This window comes from Trichosurus vulpecula, chromosome 2, assembly GCF_011100635.1.
Source record: "Trichosurus vulpecula isolate mTriVul1 chromosome 2, mTriVul1.pri, whole genome shotgun sequence".
NCBI classification, from domain to species: domain Eukaryota; kingdom Metazoa; phylum Chordata; class Mammalia; order Diprotodontia; family Phalangeridae; genus Trichosurus; species Trichosurus vulpecula.
Window position 1 is genome coordinate 47,966,475 of NC_050574.1, and position 20,008 is coordinate 47,986,482.

Sequence of the window (20,008 nt, forward strand, 5' to 3'; positions counted from 1 at the left end):
TGACTTGCCCAAGGTGACAGAGCTAGTAAGTGTTCGAGGCAGGATTTGAACTCTGAAAGAGGAGTCTTCCTGACTATAGACCTGACATTCTATCCACTGCACCATTTACCTACCCCAGGAGATACTTAATAAATGCTTTTTGACTGATGAGATCATCATAGCTGTATAGCTGGAAAGAACCTCAGGTCTTCTAGTCCAACCTCTTATTTTACCAAGAAGGAAGTTAAGATCTAAGGACATGACTTGACCAAGATCACACAAGTACTAACCAGTAGAACTAGAATTTGAATCCAGGACCTCTACCTCCAGAGCCAGCATTCTTTCCAATGTACTACATTACATCAGATCATGTTTCTTATCTTCTCAAAATCTTCAATGTTTCCCTATTTTCTGAAGTTAAGTTTGGACTCTTCTGTCTGACATTTAAGGCCCCGTTCAATCTAGCACAACTCCAACTTTTCAGTCATTTCTCATATGACTCCCTTCCTCATACTGTAGGATCTAGCCAAACCAGACCCTCAGAACGAGCCTTGCATTCTCCTGGCTCTACAGCCTTGTTCATATTGTTTCCCTGTGCCTGAAATGTTCTCCTTCCCCCTATTAAATATTTACCCATCCTTTCAAGACCAACCCAAATGTCACCTCCTCTGGGAAGCCTTCCCTGATTCCCCATCTCAGGAATGAACTTCACCCACTGCCTTCACCTAACACTGTATTTTACACCTCCCTGATGCTCTGATCAGATGTCAGAGTAATCTATCTGTATGTGTTTTATCCCCCTCTTGGACTATAACCTCCATAAAGGCAGGAATCAATCAACCAATGAGCAAACACATCAGAAACACCTGCTCTGTGACCAGCTCCCTGGGGGATACAAAGACCCATTAAGAAGTGATCCCTACTCTCAAGGAGTTTACATTCTATTAGGAGAGATGATGTGTGCATCTCTGAGCATCCACCAATTAAATCTAGGGGACAGGCACTGGACCTGTGATTTTCTTACCATACAGAGGCATTGCAGAGGAGGAGATTTCCCTTACCTAAGCCCCTTCTCTACAATTTTTATAGGCTTAGAGAGTTACCTAGAGCACCAAGAAATTAGGTAATTTTCCCAGGGTCACATATCTAACATGTATAAGAAATAGGGGCCTAGCCTCAGTCAAAGTGAGAACTCAGAAAGACCTTAGCTCAAAAAGGCCAAGGTCTCCCACAGCATCCTGGGCCATCTCCAGTCATCCTGATCTATATCTGGATGCTGGCCCCAGATGGCTCTGGAGCAGAAAGTGAGGCTGCTGACTTTGCACAGCCCTCCCTCACTTAAATCCAATTCACTTACAAGTCATGGCATCATCTTCGTGGTGTTATGGTCCTCTTCGAGAACAAAGGACAAACCACAACCTGTACATAGTCCAAGCTGCCCGACAGGGGACCCAACTGGCCAGTTCCAGTGGGGCAACACAACTCCTCCTCTCCTCTCCTTTCCTTTCCTCTCCTCTCCTCACTCCACATGGGGCATCATGCCCTTACTGAGAGTGGTCTGCCCAAAGGAAGGTAAATATTGATGACTGAAACCTACCTTGATATCTTGGGATTTACTGGCTACATTTCTTAATTTCTACATGCCTTAAACCCAATTCACTATGACTCTCACAGATTGGACAAAATAGGTCCCTGCCAAAGCACAACTTTATGGTTATTTTTAGGCCCTGGTGGCTCAGAGTGAATGTAAATAGTAATCATTTGTCTTTTGGCCAGAAACCCTAAGGGTCTTCCCCTCCCAGTTTGCTTTTTTTGGGGGGAGGAGGGGATTGTAACAACAATGTTGCTAGTAGCTGCTGTGGGGGTGTAAGACCAATAACACCAGCACACAGGAGGGCTGCTAGCACAGATTCTTTGATCTGCTTTTCTAAGGAAAGCAACTTTAAGGGGTTTACAACCTCATTTCAGTTCAGGAGAAAAAGTCAGCACCCTAAACTTCAGAGAAAATACAAACAGAAGTTACAAGCAAAAGTTATATAAACAGAGCAAATAACACAAATCAACAGATAGGCTTCTAGCTGTCTGACCAAGACATTACATACATACTTACCAGAGAGAGAACATCTGGGTTTTTCAAAGTGGGGGGTGGGAGGGCTCCTTAATGTCTACCCAGAGTCTCCTCTGGCCAAATCACATGAACACTCTTCCCATGAGTGAGCCCCCAAAGGAAAATGCTAACCTCAAGGCCCTGTGTTTTGGCACCTACTTAGCAAAAGGGTATAGGCCTGAGGCTTAGCAACTACTTGGCAAAAGGGCATGGGAAAGATCTCTAATCTTGACTAGCACCACATCATATATATTGTTTCCAATCAATGAATCTTGATTCAAACAAAGGCAAGACTCAAATGCACTTGATTGCCTCAGTGCTGAGAAGCACATCAAAACAAAAAACAACAAAGTCCCACTTTGCTTGCCATTACAGGGGGATTAAAGGAGACATCTCTTGGCTCACTTCTTAAACAGCCCTAATCACTGAATGGGCATTGGCTCTGTCAAAGTGGGAACTCAGAAAAACCTTAGCTTAAAAACGCCAAGGTCTCCCACTGCTTCCTGGACCTTCTTTAGTCATCCTGACCTATATCTGGACACTAGACCCAGATGGCTCTGGAGGAGAAAGTAAGGCTGGTGCCCTTGCACAGCCCTCCCTCACTTAAATCAAATTGATTTGCAAGTCATGGCATCATCTTCCTGATGGGATGGTCCTTTTTGAGAACAAAGAACAAACAAAGGACACACAAGACCACAATAAGAACTAAGACTTGCACCCAGTTCTTCTTGACCTTGAAGCCAGACCTGTAACCACTATAGAACACTGGCTTTCATACAAATTAAATAGAAAATAAATATCAGGCACTTATTGGGGAGGGAGAGTACCAACAGTTGTGGGCATCAGAAAAGGCTTCATGGAGAAGATGGTGCTTTAGAATTAAAGGAAGTGAGAAATTCCACGGGAAGGAGGTGAGGAGAGAATGGCCTTTTAGACATGGGGGATGGCCAGTGCAAAATGATGGGAGAGAGAGTGCCATGTGTGAGGAACAGAGACTTGGCTGTGGACAGAGGCCAAACAGACCCTGTGGCTGGACTGAAGCATCTGGGAAGGGGGTCTGATATAGAAATGAGGTTGGAAATATAAGCTAGGGGCAAGTAACAAAGGACTTTAAAAGACTGAGACATTTCTATTACATTGTAATGGCAATTGGTAATCCCTAAAGTTGGTTGAGTAGGTGAGACCCAGGCTTAAGAAAAATCCCTTTGGCAGCTTTATGTAGGATGATTGGGGTGGGGAGGCTTAAAGGAGAGGCTGATTAGAAGGCCATTGCAATAGTCCCAGGTAGGTAGTTCCCAGCCAGGAATCTTATCTAGACTTCAAAGCTGGATACTCTGTACAAAGTAGATGCTAAATATATTTGCTTCAGTGAATTCTAGGATACTTCCTAGTTTGAGGCTCCTAGTCCCTCTCAGAGGTTTGTAGAAAGTATTTGCTTGTCCCCAGCCAGTTCTTAGTCCATTAAACAGTAATCAGCCGAAGGTCAGAGCAAGACCCTTATCAGGAGCTCTGGCCCTCCCCAAAGTGTGATCTCAGCTTTGGCTCAGACCCCAGTCTGAGACACCCATCTATAAGAACCCTCTCAAGCGGCCTCAGTGGTCACTGACTTCCTACACCGGCACCATGTAAGGCTCTGTCCTCCTCATTGCCTTCCTGGGCTATGGTAAGTAGGAGCCAGAGAGCCTCTACCTCCTCTACAGACACATCCCAGACAGTTCATCTGTGACTATCTTTCAGTCAAGTACTTTCTTTTCTGCTGAAAAAGGTCCAGTGGGATAAAGAGTCAGGGCACCTCCATACCAGCTATCCCGGGCCCCCTATGACTGACATGGCTCATGTAGGCTTCTGTGATCTCTCTTCCAGTCTCCAGCTGTGGTGTCCCCAGTTACCTGCCCAGTCTGGCCACCTGGGTTGTGGGAGGAGAGGATGCCAGGCCCCACAGCTGGCCCTGGCAGGTAAGGAAGCCATGTGTGGTAGAGTGGGCAGAATGGCAGTCTTGGCATCAGAGGGTCTGCCTTGCCTGTGCTCAGCCCCCCTTCCTTCCCACCCTCTGCCTTGCTGAGACTCACATCCTATTTTTCCAGAAACATAAAAATTCAGTTCAATCCATCTCAGTTTTTAATTCATCTGAATCTGTAAAATATGGACTAATAATCATTGAATTATGTACTACACAGAGTCTTAATATAGTGCTTTAGGGTGACCTTGAAAGGGGATAGGAAGTGGGCCTGTAATTTCATTAACATAACAAACTCCCAGATGAGGCAGCTCCCTCCACCAATACAAGTTGGCACCTTCTCGGCAATTTATAGTCTTTGAGAGCTGTCTGGTGCCCTTAGAGGTTGTGGCTTGCCCAGAGCCACACATACAGCAGGGGTCAGAGGCTGTACTTGAACCCAGGGCTTCCTGGTTTGGAGTCCAGCTCTCAATCTGCTATTCTATACTGCCAATCATCTGGAGGCATTATGTAAGTGTGAGTTACTAAGGATGTCTCTAGGCCTATCCCAACAGAGGAAGACTAGCAATGGGGTTCAGTAGAAAGACTGGGGTGCAATCCAAGAGTGCTAAGGTCAGAAACAAACAGTGTTGAGTTAAATCCTGGGCCTGCCGATACATCAGCAGTAGCTAATTTTTTTCAAGTTGCTTTACTCCTCTGGTCATCAATTTTTCTTATTTGTAAAATGAGAACAGTAGACTAGATCCTTTTGGGGTCCATTCCCCAAAATCTATGATCCAGAATTGTTGAGGCTTTTAAAGTTAGAACAACAGCCAGGAATCATGGATGGGCCAAATGCCCTGTTTGAGTTTTGCCCCTCTCTCACCATCCTTCCATGCTGGCAGATCTCCCTCCAGTACCTTAAGGATGACACCTATAAACATACCTGCGGAGCAACCCTGATCTCCAGCCAGCATGTCCTGACTGCTGCCCATTGCATCAGGTGAGTCCCGCCACCCCAAGCTATGGATCCTACTGCACAGAGGAAGGATACGGGGGTCTGTCTTCCCTCCACCCACAATGGGATCTGAAAGTTGCCTAGATATCATTTACAGGGGAAACACCAACACAGACCCCCAGAGCAGGACAAAAACATCAGGTCCTCCTGGTCCAGCCTGCTTCCCGATCTCCACTGCAGTATCCCCAGCAGGTGCTCAGTCCAGGCTTATCACAGATCCTAAGATGGGATAGTGACTTCTCCAAAGTTTCCCAGCATCTCCACCCACAGCAACAAATTCTTTGCTGTTACAAAGTAACTAACATTCTTCCATTAGAATATTAGACAGGGACTGTCATGCTTGATTGGACTTGGATACCCAGCATTTAATTCAGTGCCTATAATTTTGTCAATTCTTAATCACTGCTTTATCTATTTATATCTACCTATTAACAGTATCTATCTAACTTTTATCTGCATACCTCTCTACTTATCAACATCTATCTATCCATCCATCTATCGGTCATCTGCTGGTGAGAATCGGGATTCTGAATAGATTAATGGGTGGATGTATGTAGGAGGAAAGATAGATAGAGGAAGGTAGATATGCTAGAGATAGGAAGGTGATTATATTTACAAATATGTATATATACATACGAGAGAGAGAGAGAGAGAGAGAGAGAGAGACAGAAAGAGAGAAAGACAGAGAGAGAGAGACAGAGAAAGGTAGGTAGATAAAACATTTATTAAGAGTTGACAAGAGTCCAGGCCAGAAACCATGCTAAGTAGCAGGGAACAAATATAAGCAAACAAAAAGGGTATTTCCCCTTTGGAAATGAATTCATTTGAAGGATGAAATTATCATTCAGTCAAGTAAAAAATTGACCAGCTACTATACTTTTGGAAAAATCAGAGGTCCACAAATCTGGCTAATGGCAGTGCCCCATGAGGACTCACAATCTCCAACCTCTGTGACACGGTGATTGGAGATAATGCTTCCCAAACTCCTCATCCAGATCTGCTTTCTGCTTAGGTGGTCTGTAGCATAGTCCAAAGACTGAACCCATAGTCTCACAGCAATCAGGATTTAAACCTGGCTTCAAGTATTGTACATTTTTCGGTAGAGCGTGATGCTATTGAGCCAAAATCTACCTTCCATAGACTCCATATGTTGGTCTTAGTTTTCTCAGTTAGGACATAAATCTAATCCTTTCCTTATAGCACTTCAGACATTTGAACACAATGATCATGCCTTTTCTTCTCTAAGAGGTCAGTGAGGGTGATAGGGAGAAGCTTGCAGAATAAACATTTGTTCAATTGAATTAAAGGCTTATGGTCCATGAATGAGCCAGGTCCAAATGGAATCAGATTCCCTCCCCATTCCTTTTATCCAGCAAAAGCAGAACCTACCGAGTGTTGCTGGGCAAGAATAACCTGGTGGAGGAAGAGGCTGGCTCCGTGGCAGTGGCTGTGGATACCATTTTTGTCCATGAGAAGTGGAATATCCTCCTGCTGCGGTGAGTGGTCTCCATGGTGGCACCACTGCCCTGTTGGACATAGAGCCAGCCTCAAGGCTAGAGACAGAAAGCTGGCCTCCATTATATCATCCATCTCCAATGCTACCAGCTCTAACCAGGTGCTGGAGATTGTAACAACTCCAATCCTCTCCCACCTATTGAAATGTCCTCCCCACTGCTACATCTCTCTCCTATAATAGTAACAGTGCAGTTTTTGGTGGTTTTTTTTTGACACGGTAAGGTTTACACGGAGCTTTCCCTTCAGGACCCTTCAGAGATAAGTCAAGCAGGGGATGAAGAAGCTGAAGCCAAAGATCTATGGTCATATAGTAAGTCAGTGGCCAAGCTAGGTAAGCCTTGTGAGTCCTAACCCACGGCTCTTTCATCCTGGAGAGGAAGAAGCAGGGGAGATTCTAGCCATCTTTCCCCCTCCATTCTCATCATCCAACAGGACAGGTTTCTGCCTGCCAATTTCCTTACCATCCCAGTAGAAGGTAAGCAGCTTGAGGGAAGGGACTGGGACATTTTTCAGCTCTCCATCTCCCAATTCAAGGGACATCTTGGTGGTACAGTAGCTAGAGCATAAGACCTGGAGTCAGGAAGATCTGAGTTCAAATATGGCCTCTGACACTTACTACCTGTGTGACCCTGGGCAAGTCACTTAACCCCCATTTGCCTCAGTTACTTGTCTGTAAACTGAAGACACACTAGAGATGAAAATGGCAAACCACTCTAGACTTCTTACCAAGAAAACCCCATGGAAAAGTCCATGAGGTCATGAAGAATCAGGTAGGACTGAATGACTGAACAATAACAACAAATCCCCTATGTGAAGCTCAGGGTCCCTGCACACAGCAGTAGTTGCTTCATCCATATGTCTAGAATTGGATTCTTGAATTCTGTTCCTAGCAATGACATCGCCCTCATCAAGCTGGCTGAGCCTGTGGAGCTGAGTGACACCATCCAGGTGGCCCGCCCCCACACAACTCTGCTGCCTCAGGACTATCCTTGCTATGTGACTGGCTGGGGCCTCCTCTGGAGTGAGTGCAAGGCTTTCTAGGTTCCTTTTAGCCATCTTTTCTTGGAGGGGAGGGGCACTGCACAGTCAAACTCTAATGGCAAACTGTTGGAGCCCCAGGCAATAATCTGGCCTAGCTAATCAGGGCAGGCTTCCTGGAGGAAGAAGACTTGTATGCATATTGTGCCTGTATTAGCTTCAATGCTCCTTTGCTTGTATCATCTCAATTTATTTGTCTGACTTCCCTGTGGAATACAAGTATTACTGTTGGAGTTGTCTGGGTAAGGAAACTGAGACCCAGAGCAGTTAAGACATTGACCCAGGATCTCATACAATCAATCAGGGAAAGGGCTCAGTGAGCTCAGCAACAGCACCAACTTCCACCAAAGCAATGGATTTAGTAGAAAGCCAAATATATAAGAACAACAGGACCATGACTTTCTCCACAGCTGTTCCTGCCTGACCTCTGCCAGGTGGCAAGGGTTCCCAACTCCCTTCTCACCACTGATCATTCTTTATCTTGGTTCTGTCCATTCTACAACAGAGCCCCTAGAACTGAACACAAACACTACAGATATAGTCCAGCCATGTCAGGGAATAGTGGGACACCTAACAATGTAATGTAGGAGAAATCATTTTGGGCCTCACTTTTTTTGTCTGTAAAATGAAGGGTTTTGTCAAAATGATCACTAAGGACCCTTCCCACTCTGATTTTCTCTGTTCTACAGTCTCTTATGGCTTCAAAATTCTTTGTTCTAAGGTCCCTCCCACCTCTGACATTTGGTGTTCTAAGGAACCTCCCACCTCTGATATTTTGTGTTCTGAGGGCCCTCCCAACTCTGACATTCTTTCTTCTAAGGGACTTCCCGGCTCTGAAATTCCTTGTTCTAAGGAGCCTCCTGGTTGATTTTCTGTGCCCTAAGCTCTGACATTCTGTGTTCTAAGGATCCGCCAGCTCTGAAATCCTGTGTTCTAAGGGCCCTCCCAACTCTGAAAACCTGTGTTCTAAGGGCCCTCCTGGTTCGTATTCTCTGCCCTAAGGGCCCTCTCAGCTTTGGCATTTTTTTCTATCATTCCCTACATTGGGCTTCTGTTAACAAAGAAAGAGTAAGATCACCTAAGTCCTGAAATCCCCATCCCAAGTGATATAGATCCTCTCACCATATAGAATTCCTCTGAGTTCCTTCAAGCCCTCTATGCTTGAGCACCAGCTATCTCTATGACAACTCCATAAGAGTCTGGGGCAGATGGGTTCTGGGGCCATGGGAAGAGAATCCAGTTGTGACTTGCTCTCTCTTTCCCTAGCCAATGGCCCCAATGCTGATGTTCTCCAGCAAGGCCTACTGCCCACAGTGGACCATGATACATGCAGTCAGAGAGACTGGTGGGGCAGCATGGTGACCCCAAACATGGTGTGTGCTGGAGGAGATGGCATCATCTCAGCATGCAGTGTGAGTTATAGTGCTCAACAGCAAGCCAGGGATGGAAGAGGCTGGGCCCTGTGGGAGAGATTGGTGTTAATTCAGAGAGCTTTAGACTTCCTGACATCCTCCTGGGCAGACCACCTAGGAAGCCCTTTCCCAGAAGTAGGGAAACCAACCAGAGTGGCCCGAGGCCACAGAAACTGCTTCATCTGCCATAATCCAGCTTGCCAAACACTGGTCCATCCTCCTCCTCTCTGCTTCCCAACATTACCATTGACTGCCCTTTTGACAAAATCAATCATTCGTATGTATTCCCTTGCTATCCCTACAAATAGACACATGCTATCACCATCATCATGGTAATGTAGAAAAAGTGTTTTACAAATCATATAGCAGAACAGCAATGTAAGATATTTCTCTTATTACCCATCAGTAACAACTCCATCATTTTTATCCTCATGACCTTCTTCATTAGCAATACCAACCACTGTCTTCATCACTACCAACATCACCAGCTTCATCACCATACCTCTACTCCCACCACCAATCCTACATCTCCATCCCTGGGGGAGCAGGGGAAAGGATAATTGTTTATATACTGCCTAGGTAGTATCCTGTAGACCCTGTGCTAAATGCATTACAAATCTTGTCTCCATCATCACCTTCTCCACCACCATCATCATCTTTATCACCACCAATACCACTACCATCTCCAGCCTCATCATCAACCCCACTGCCAGCACCAATACCTGAAAACTAAGTGGTTAACAAGCCAATACCTGATATCCTCCTGTCTCAGAGTAGTGTGCTCTATTTCAAAGATGCTGGCAGAGATGGGAGCTAGGAGGAGTTGGAGAAACCAAGGCACATACAAAGGCAGTGATTACCTAAGGTCACATAGAAATGCAAGGCCATATCAAGATAGCCACAGCTGCCACATGATGGAAGGAGCAGAAATCTTCTCTTGTTGGCTCTAAGTTGCCTAGTGACCAATGCTCATATTTCTTGAGGACAGGAAGACTCAGGTGGACCCCTGAACTGTAAGGCTGCAGATGGAGCCTGGGAAGTGAGAGGTATTGTGAGTTTTGGTCCTGGCTTTGCCTGCAACACAGCCAAGAAGCCCACAGTCTTCACCCGGGTCTCTGCTTACATTGACTGGATTAATGAGGTGGGTTCATTCATAAGTCTAACCATTCATTTATCCATACATCAGCATGAATAAAAAGCCAAACTGAATGAGGTGGATGGAGGTTCTGGTAGGGCATGGGAGGAGGTTGGGGAATGGCCAGATTGAGGTCCAGGGAAGGAGTATGGAACTCAGTGAGGAGGATGAGGACATAGCTGTGGGGATACAAAACTCATTGAGGACAGAGGTTTGGTGAGGTAGAATGGAGAAGCCAGGGACTTGGGGGAAGAGGCCAGTGATATTCAGTCAATAAGATGACCCAGAATAGGGCAGGAGAAGCCAAGGTTCAGGCCTTCTGAGTCCTGGGCTGAGGTCTTCTGGGCCCCTTGAAGAGGCCCCAAGGCAGTCAAAGTCTTCACATTACTTTCTGTTCCTCCAGAAAATGCTGCTCTGAATGATCACCAGCCTCTCTACTGGGAATCCCCTGGAAGATGCTCCCTAATAAACACTCCCATTCATCCCCTTCTTGGATTTTCAATAAAGTCTCCTCTCCTGCCTATACAATTGGTTACTTGGTTGTCTGGATGCCTTCCTTGAGTTTCTCCTCCCCTAGGGCAGGGCTCTCTGATGGGGCCTGCTCACTACCTAGAATACAGCCCCCTTCCTACAAGAATAGTTCTGGAGGATTAATAAACTTGATAGGATTTAGGCCTTGGAGGGGACCTTCATTATCACCTAGCCCAAGCTACAGAGGAAACTTAGATCCACAGAGGGGAAAGGACCTGTTACTCTACGATCCTATATAAGATGCTGTCTCCAGCAGCTGTGGTGTCAAAATGGCTGGAGATGGCCAAATGCCACGGAGAGTGAAAAGAAGAACACAGAACACAGGCCAGGTGGGAGAGTAAAGAACAGCTCCATTTACTAATCTGAGGGACAGGGCTTATATACCCTTTTAGGCAAGTAGAATCAACAAATCCACGTGTGAGGCATTTGCATAACACATGACTTCCTCCTGCTTTTCTTCCCATTTTGCAGTACACAATATCGTGTTAATAGCCCACAGGTGGTATTTAGCACATGGGGGTTTTGGAGAGAGTTCTTGTGTACCAGAGCCTTCATCCTGAGCAGCACATACATGCTGAGGTGGGGGATGGAGAGCCCATGTACCAAGTTATCAGCCCAAGGGCAAGAACAGGCCTCTGCCCTGTATCTTATCCCACAATGGACTTTCTCAGAGCTGGCCCTCTACAAGATGCTCTTCATAACTTGGCCCCTTCCTAAATTTTCAGACTTCTAATACTTTATTCCCTTCCTGGTACTCTATGCTTCAGTGCACTGACCTTCAAGCCACCATCTCTCATCTCTGTGCCTTTGAGCCAGCTGACCCCCACACCAGGAATACACTTTTCTTCCTCCCCTCTGCCTCCTCATCCTTAATTCCCAGCTCAAATCCCACCTTCTACCCCAGCTGCTGGTGCCTTTTTCTGGTAGTACTTAACATTTCTCTATTTCTCTTTTATAGGTCTAGTTACTTGTATGTTGTTTCTCCATTAGAACAAGAGCTTACTGAGGGCAGGGATTGTTTTTGCTGTTCTCTTTATCCTCAGCACTTAGGATAGTTTCTGGCATAAATGTCTGTTGATTTGTTGACTGGCCAACTAACAAATTGTTCACAGACACGAGCATCAGAATTGAGATTCATACCCAAGGCCTCTGTCTCCAAATCACTTGCTTCTTCTATAAAAACTGTGCTGTCAAATCCCTGGTAGGCTCGGGATGGCCCAGGCAGCCCCAGGAGGTTGGGAGGGTCAGGAGAGGGGGTTAAACCGTTCCTGGGCAAAGTCAAGTAAGAAAGGGTGGTGGTGGTGTATACCACAGTGGTATATACCAAGGAGAAGCTGTCTCCAGGCTTAAAGAGAGATACCAAATGACTACATCCTCCCCAGGCCTCACTGTTGTTCACTCATTTCATCTGTGTCCAACTCTTCGTGATTCCATTTGGAGTTTTCTTGGCAAAGAGACCATGATAGTTTGCTGCTTCCTTCTCCAGCTCCTTTTACAGGTGAGGAAACTGAGGCAAACAGGGTAAAGTGGCTTGCCCAGGGTCACACATCCAGTAAGTATCTGAGACCAACTCTGAATGCAGAAAGATGAATCTTCCTGCCAGACCTGGTACTCTATACACTGTGCCACCTAGCTGATAAGAAGGCAACAGCACTGATAGCCATTACCCCCAATTCTCTGTGCTTCAAGGTAGACAAATAACTTTCCTCATTAGAACCCCCTGAGGTAGAGATTACATGTGCTGTCATCCCCAATTTATAGATGAAGAAACTGAGGCTCCGTTTCTGGGTGCTCAAGGTCATCCAGTTTAGACGTGTCAGAGTCAATCAAGTGGCTCCAAGTTCAGTGTTCTTTGCTACCTCTAAACACACTCAAAATGATTAGCAACACAATAACTTATTTTATAAATCATTTTAATTTAAGGAATTGATAGATAAGTTATTTTGGCCATGTTTATTCCAACTCAAACCAGTGTTACAGAGGATTTAGTGGTACAGTCAAAACCTTTACCATAAGTGTGTAAAGAAAGAAGAGACCACTCTGGGCTACAGTAGTCAGGGAAGGCTTCCTGGAGGATGGAGGACTAAACCCAGGCCATGCCCACCTCCACAGCCCAGCATAACTCTACTGTATATTGGGTGCAGCCTGCCAGAGTCACAACTAAGGTAGGGCACCCAGGACTTTGTCTCAGGTGCCAAAATTTGATTGGATACTGTTTTATTAAATAATTTGTTCTAGAGGCCACATTCTTTGTCATCTCTGGAGCTGGGATGGTGGGAGGAAGGAAGGGAGGAGGAGGGTTGTGGAAAATGGGAAGATGGGACAGGGAAGAAAAAGGAGGAGGCTCACTAGCAGTGGAGAAGAGGGAAAGGGAAAGGGGAAGCAAATGGGCTGCCCTAGTCTTCTGCTGCTCCACCAAAGGAACTTGGGAGGGGAAGATTGGATCAGAAGATAGATTAGAAGTGGGCCTTCTCTACCAAGATTTGGGGATACAACAGAGAGGCATGATGGTGTAAGGAGAAGAGAGCTTTTAATGGGGCCTACATATGATGAGGACTGGAGCATGTGCAGAGTACGTGTACAGTGTGCTGGTGTCTTCATGTGAAGGAAGCTTGGGAGCCTGCTTCCAGTAAGGGAGTTACGCACTGATATATGTACCAGTCCCCTCTTACACATACATGTTACTCACCTCCTAGCAGAGAGATGATACACTCCAGGTCAGGAAGAAGACATACATTTTTGGACATGGCCACCATATAGAGTTATTCTGAGGGGTAGCAATGGTAATGTCAAAAAAGAAAGCAAGAAGGAAAGAAAAGAAGGAAAGAGAGAAAAAGAAAGAAAGAGAAAGAAAGAAAAAGAAAGAAAGAGAAAGGAAAAAAAGAAAGAAAGAAAGAAAGAAATAAAGAAAGAAATAAAGAAAGAAAGAAAAAAGAAATGAAGGAATGAAGAAAGAAAGAAAGAAAGAAAGAAAGAAAGAAAGAAAGAAAGAAAGAAAGAAAGAAAAAAGAAAGGAAGGAAGGAAGAAAGAAAGGAAGGAAGGAAGGAAGGAAGGAAGGAAGGAAGAAGAAAGAAAGAAAGAAAGAAAGAAAGAAAAGAAGAAAGAAAGGAAGAAATGAAGAAGGAAGGAAGGAAGGAAGAAAGGAAGAAAGGAAGAAAGGAAGAAAGGAAGATAGGAAGAAAGAAAGAAAGAAAGAAAGGAAGAAAGAAAGAAAGAAAGAAAGAAAGAAAGAAAGAAAGAAAGAAAGAAAGGAGGGAGGGAGGAAGGAAAGAAGGGAGAGAGAGAGAGAGAGTGAGAGAGAAAGAGAGAGAGAGAGAGAGAGAGAAGCAGAGGCAGAACAACAAAACATTTTAAAAAGAATACACAAGGCCTGCAAAAGAACATTCAAAAAACAAGCAGGGACATCTTGAAAGTCATGAGTGAATTTTGCTACATACTTTTTTTTTTAAAAGAAGTACAAAATAGAGATTCATAACTCCTGATTTGCTTCCTCATAAGGAAGACACTAGAAAAGCTTTCCCAGGTTCGGTGGTCTGGCAGTGACTCAAAACCGTGGCTCACAATGTATTTATTTTACCAGAGAGCAGATACATTAAGCAAAACTTTGGCAGGATATTCTCAGTAAAAATATTATTTTTAATGTCTACAACTTAATAATGGCATTTATTAGTAACGATTAATAATCATGAATTTATTACAAAATAAAAAGACATCCAATCAAGCAGAATGGCAAGTAAAGTGAGAGAATAAAGATGTTCCTTTGTACGCAGGGGATGTATTTTCCTATATAGGTCACCACACACACCAGAGGGAAAAGGGAATGGGATAAGTGTTTGTTAAGCTCTTACTATGTGCCAGGTACCGTGCTAAGCACTTTACAAAGATCATCTTATTTACTCTTCACAATAACCCTGGGAGGCAGGTACTATTGTTATCCCATTTTACCTATGAGGAAACTGAGGCAGACAGAAATTAAGTGACTTGCCCAGACTCTAAGCGTCTAAGGCTGGATTTGAAATCACATCTTTCTGAATCCAAGTCTAGCACTCCATCCATTGCATTGAACTCAATGACCTCTAAGGTCTTCTCAAGCTCCAGACCTGTGATCCATAAGCCTATGAACCTCACTTATGACCAGGTCCCATCCCCTCACTAAGCCCTCATCCAGCCCCCGAGCCCCCCACACTCTCATAGAGCCCCCAGTCCCTTATTGAATTCCTATCTCAGGGATGGGGAACCTGTGACCTCAAGGTCATATGTAGCCCTCTAGATCCTCAAGTGTGGCCCTTTGACTGAATCCAAACTTTTGTTCTGTGAGGTTTGGATTCAGTCAAAGGGCTGCACTTGAGGTTCTAGAGGGCCAAATGTGACTTCCAGTCTGAAGGTTCCCCACCCTGGCCCTATCTTTTCACCAAGATCCCCCTCCACTCTCTGAGCCCCTGGATGCCTTTACCGAACCCTCATTGGCAGAATCAGCATGGTATGGTAGGTTTGGAGTCAAAGGCCATTAAGCCTTCTAGCTTGCTCACTTGATACTTATGTGACATTGGACAAGTGACTTCATTCTCTGAGCTTCAATCTCTTTATCTAGAGAGTGAGGGGGTTGGACCAGATGGCCTCTGAGGCCCCTGCAACTCTTCACCCTTGATCTTGTCCAGCTCCCAAGGACAGATTCTGCATTGTCTCCTTCTCTTCTTTCCCCACACACCTTCCAGACCTGTGCAGAAGACCCAGTAATCCTTCCCTCAAGGAATGCTAATTAACTGATACAGGGACTGACTGACAGGCCACTGACTACCTGATGCAGAGAAACAAAGATGTCTACGTGTGTCAATGCTCCCAGAGCCCAGAACTGGCCCCTGCGTCACCAATGCCAAGGGCCTTGGCCAGTGGCACCATGTTGACCCAAGGCCTCTCCCAGGAAGTGAGGGGTAGAAGCAAAGCCAGGTCCCTAATCAGTTTTCACCTGATCCTTTTCTCAGGTTGCCCGGACAACTGAAGACCTTGATAAGGTGTTGACAAGGGCAGTGAAAATTACGTTCCCCTTTCCCCTTGTTTTTTTGGCAGCAGGCCTCCAGGATCAAAATCAAAATCCTCTGCTTGGCATTCAAAGGCTTTCCTAACCTAACAACCTCCTACCTTTCCAGTCTTCTCATACCTTACTCCTACCAGGTGTTCTTTGATCGAGTGACACTGGTCTCCTTTCTATTCCATGAACAAAACCCCTCTCTGGGCTCCAGGCATTTTCTCTGCCTGTCCCCCATGCCTAGAATACTCTGCCTTCTCATCACCACCAGGCTTCCCTGGCTTCCTTCTAGTTCCAACTAAAATCTCATCTTCTACAGGGAGGCTTTCTCGACTCCCCTGAATTCTAATGACAGTCCCTCTCTTAATTACTTCCTATTTATTCTGTATATAGCTTGTTTGTAAATATTTGTTTGTTTGTTGTCTTCTCCATTAGACTATGAGCTCCCTGAGAGCAAGGGACTGTCATATTTGCTTCTTTTTGTATCCGTAGCGTTTAGCACAGAATTGACCAACTGACATGTGACCAAACAGACTTCCTTTGTCCTTCCAAGCAAAGCAGCCTCTGAAGCTTATTAGCTGCATGGCTCCGGAGGCAGTCATTTAAAGTGCTTAAGTCCTTTAACCCTTCTCAGCCTCAGTTCCTTCATCTATAAAATGGGAATAATAGGTGCTCCCACCTCACAGGGTAGGGGCGATTATTCACAGGGGTTTTTGGGAAGCTCAAATTCGAGGATGCATCTAAGGTCCTTTGTGAACCTTGAAGCCATATAAGAATGTCAGTGAGCATTATCACCATCGTCCTTAAGTAGGAGTAGGAGTAATTGTAGTAGTACCAATAGTAGTTGTGGCTGTAGTAGTAGTTGTCGTTCTTGTTGTAGTTGTAATAGTAGTACTAGTTGCAGTAGTAGGAATAGTTGTTGTAGTTGTTCTTGTAGTTGCAGTGGTAGTAGTTGTTACTGTAGTGGTAGTAGTAGTCATTGTAATAGTACCAATAGTAGTTGTAGTAGTAGTAGTAGTGTCCAACCACAGTCTGAAGCACTGTAGCAAATGTTCACTACCTGTGTGACCTTGGGTAAGTCACTTAAATTTCTGGTGCCTCCGTTTCCTCCCCTGTAAAATAAGGTAATTGAATTAGATGGCCTCTTATATTCCTTTCAATTCTAAGTCCTATGATTAATCTCAGAGGCAAAGAAACTACAGGTCCCCCATCCACCCTTGGCTTGAACCCTGACCTCCAGGATCCTTATCTATCCCTGAGACTTCCCAGTCCATTAAGCTGCTCAGTTCTCTTTGTCCTGCCTTATGGTACAACCAAGTAAACCATAACAGCCACAATTAATTCCACAATGGCTAGTGATCTGGAGCACCCTCTGTGGACAATATTATTTCTGTTTCTGCCTTCATTGATTTTCACATAACTGCTCTCCACCAAGATTTCCCCCTCTAGTTCCTTGAATGTATTTTCTTAATATATGTAGCATGTGGGGCATCTTGAACTTAGGACCCCCAGAAAAGCTGGCCCAGGTTCAAGATACTCTGTGGGTCTTCACCCACTCCAAACCATAGTTCAGAGACCTCCACCAATGGGTTTCCTTCTATAACTCAGCCAGAGGAAATAGCCCCACCCCCCAAAACCAAGCCATTTAATGAAATAGAATTTTGCTTAAAAAATAGCAGCAGAACATTTACTCCCAGAATACTGCAGTCAAGAAGACCAAAGTTCAATTCTAGTCTCAGATACTTATTCGCTCTGTGTCTCTGGGTAAATCATTTAACCTCTGTTTGCCTCAGTTTCCCCATCTATTAAATAGAGATAACTATAGCACTTACCTCCTGGGGTTGTCATGAGAATCAAGTGAGATAATGATTACAACGCACTTAGCACAGTGCCTGGCACACAGTAAGTACTATGTAAGTGTTAGCTCTCAGTATTATATATTGTCACTATTATCATACACTCTCCATAATACATAGGGTGTCACTGAGAAGGCTAGACTGGTTCTGAACACATATCCTGTGGAGTTTTTGTCATGAGCAAAAGCTCTGGACTTTTAGAGCAATTGGATAATTAAAAATAAGCAGTACGGTATGGCAGCAGGAAAGCTAATACAATGTTGGGCTGAATTAAAAGACACAGCTTCCAGGAACGAGGAAGTAACAGTCCCACTCTATCTGCCCTTGTCAGACCTTAGCTGTAGTGATGTGTTCAGCTCTCGGTCATGGTTGAAAAAGGACACTCATAGAGCTTGACCATGTCCAGAGGAGGGTAGCTAAGGTGGTGAAGGGTCCTGACTCCATGATACACAAGGACTGGTTGAAGCAACTGAGTATGATGAGCTTAGAGAAGAAGTGAACTGAAGGACCACCATGGCCTGCAGCTCTAACCATCCAGCAGCTTTCAGAATGGTCCTCCTCCACAGCCAGTGTCCTTAAAACCTGTGTTTCTTCACATTCATTTTTTTATCAGTTTTTCATAAAGAAAATCTGTCTCACTGCCCCATCAAGCTATTCATGCACAAAAAAGTCATCAATTTACATCCTGTAAAAGGTGATTTAAGCCTTCGTACTTATTCCACAGTCTGTTTTCCATTACAAACCACTCACATCTCACCTGAAAGCTGTTTCTTTATACTTGGATTTTAGCAGTCTTTACTAGGCCAGAATCCTTTTTCTATTCTTTACTTCCTTCAAACACCAAACTGCTCATTTGGAACAGCTAAGTGGCCCAGTAGATAAAATACTGGGCCTGGAGTCAGGAAGTCCTGAGTTCAAATCCAGCCTCAGACACTTACTACCTGTGTGATCCTGAGCAAGTCATCTCCCCTATGTTTGCCTCAGTTTTCTCATCTGTAAAATGGGGATAATAACGGCACCTATCTCCCAGGGTTGTTGCAAAGATCAACTGAGATAATAATTATAAACCACTTAGCAGTCTAAGCACTATCTAGATGTTACCTTTAATTGTTTTTATTGTCATCATGATCCATGAAAAAGACAATCCTTTGCCTCCTTTACCAATTGATTTCTTTCTTTTTCTTTATGTAAAAGTAAATTTTCTTTATTTTCAGGACCAAACTGCTCCATATAAAAGGGCATAATACCTTACGTAAAGAATGAAACAATCCCAACCCTCAAGGTGGCTCCACCATCACTCCTGATTCCACCATCGCTCTCCATTCTACTCTATGGGACCAAACAAACAAGTTTGATGGCTCCGGAGGAGAAAGTGAGGCTGGTGATTTTGCACAACCCTCCCTCACTTAAATCCAATTCACTTGCATGTCATGGCATCACCTCCCTGATGCCTTCTTCGAGAATGAAGGACAAACAACAAGAAGTATGGTAAAATTTATGGTATATGGCGTATAGTATTTGTGGTATTCAGCTTGGTAATATGTTGGGGGAGGGGATTCCTCCTCTTCCTCTTTTCAATTTAAACCCTCTTTGGTCATATTCACCAAACACAAGTATCACAGGAGGACTGGCCAATGGGAGCCCTGTCCTCAGAACATACTCCACCTTTTGCCAAAAGAGGGAACGGGTGAACTCGTTTTTGGACAATGTACGATGGAAGGCTCTGCTCTCCACTTCAGAACATGAGCATGTAGGATTCAAGAATGTGATGAGATAGACTTTGGATTGGCCGCTGGGCCTGATGGGAGAGTATATACAAAAGGCTCCCTTGGGAACAACTTGGTCCCTTTTCTTTACTTGGTGTCCGTTGAGAAGGAAAAACTGCTGTGGGCCTTCCTGGTGGGGACCGTGAACTTTCTTTTAAAATATTTTTATAATTATTTCAATATAATTGATTTCCTTTGTAATCCTGTGAATTTTGCTTTGTGCATTTGAAAACTTTATTCTGAGAAGAGATCCACAGACTTCATCAAACAGTACAGGGGGTGCTTCACACACACATACACACACACACACAAATTTAAGAAACTCTGGTCTAATGGTGGTTAGGAAGATAATACCACCTGTGGTTGTCAGTTTCTCATCCAAGATTTTATGAACAGTGGTGATGCTTTCTAGGTTCATTCTACAAATACAGTTTCTGTCCAAAGGAATCGCTGGAATTGGACAGTCTTCTGTTTTGACAGATATTAAAAGATTCTCTGTCTCATCTTGGATACATGCCCAGGAAACAAGCAGATTCCTTTATTGTTGTTTTCAACAACAGGTAGATAAACAGCTGCCTCAATGCTCATCAGCAGGGAGTCACCACTATTCTTCTCTTGCTTGGACCCCTACTGGCTGATCTTTCCCTCAATAGCCCCTATGGAATTCCTGTATCACCCTTCAGAGGAC

The 20,008-nt window shown here is 44.5% G+C and overlaps 1 protein-coding gene across 1 annotated transcript; it reads left to right on the forward strand.

The window, feature by feature from the left end:
• The first annotated feature begins 3,022 nt into the window (after positions 1 to 3,022).
• LOC118836421 (chymotrypsin-C-like) lies at positions 3,023 to 16,208 on the forward strand. Its single transcript, XM_036743725.1, has 9 exons — positions 3,023 to 3,067; positions 3,928 to 4,041; positions 4,928 to 5,025; positions 6,414 to 6,536; positions 7,446 to 7,576; positions 8,860 to 9,005; positions 9,994 to 10,146; positions 15,480 to 15,596; positions 16,191 to 16,208. The coding sequence occupies exons 1-9, from the start codon at positions 3,023 to 3,025 to the stop codon at positions 16,206 to 16,208; spliced, it is 945 nt and encodes a 314-aa protein (XP_036599620.1).
• Positions 16,209 to 20,008: the final 3,800 nt, after the last annotated feature.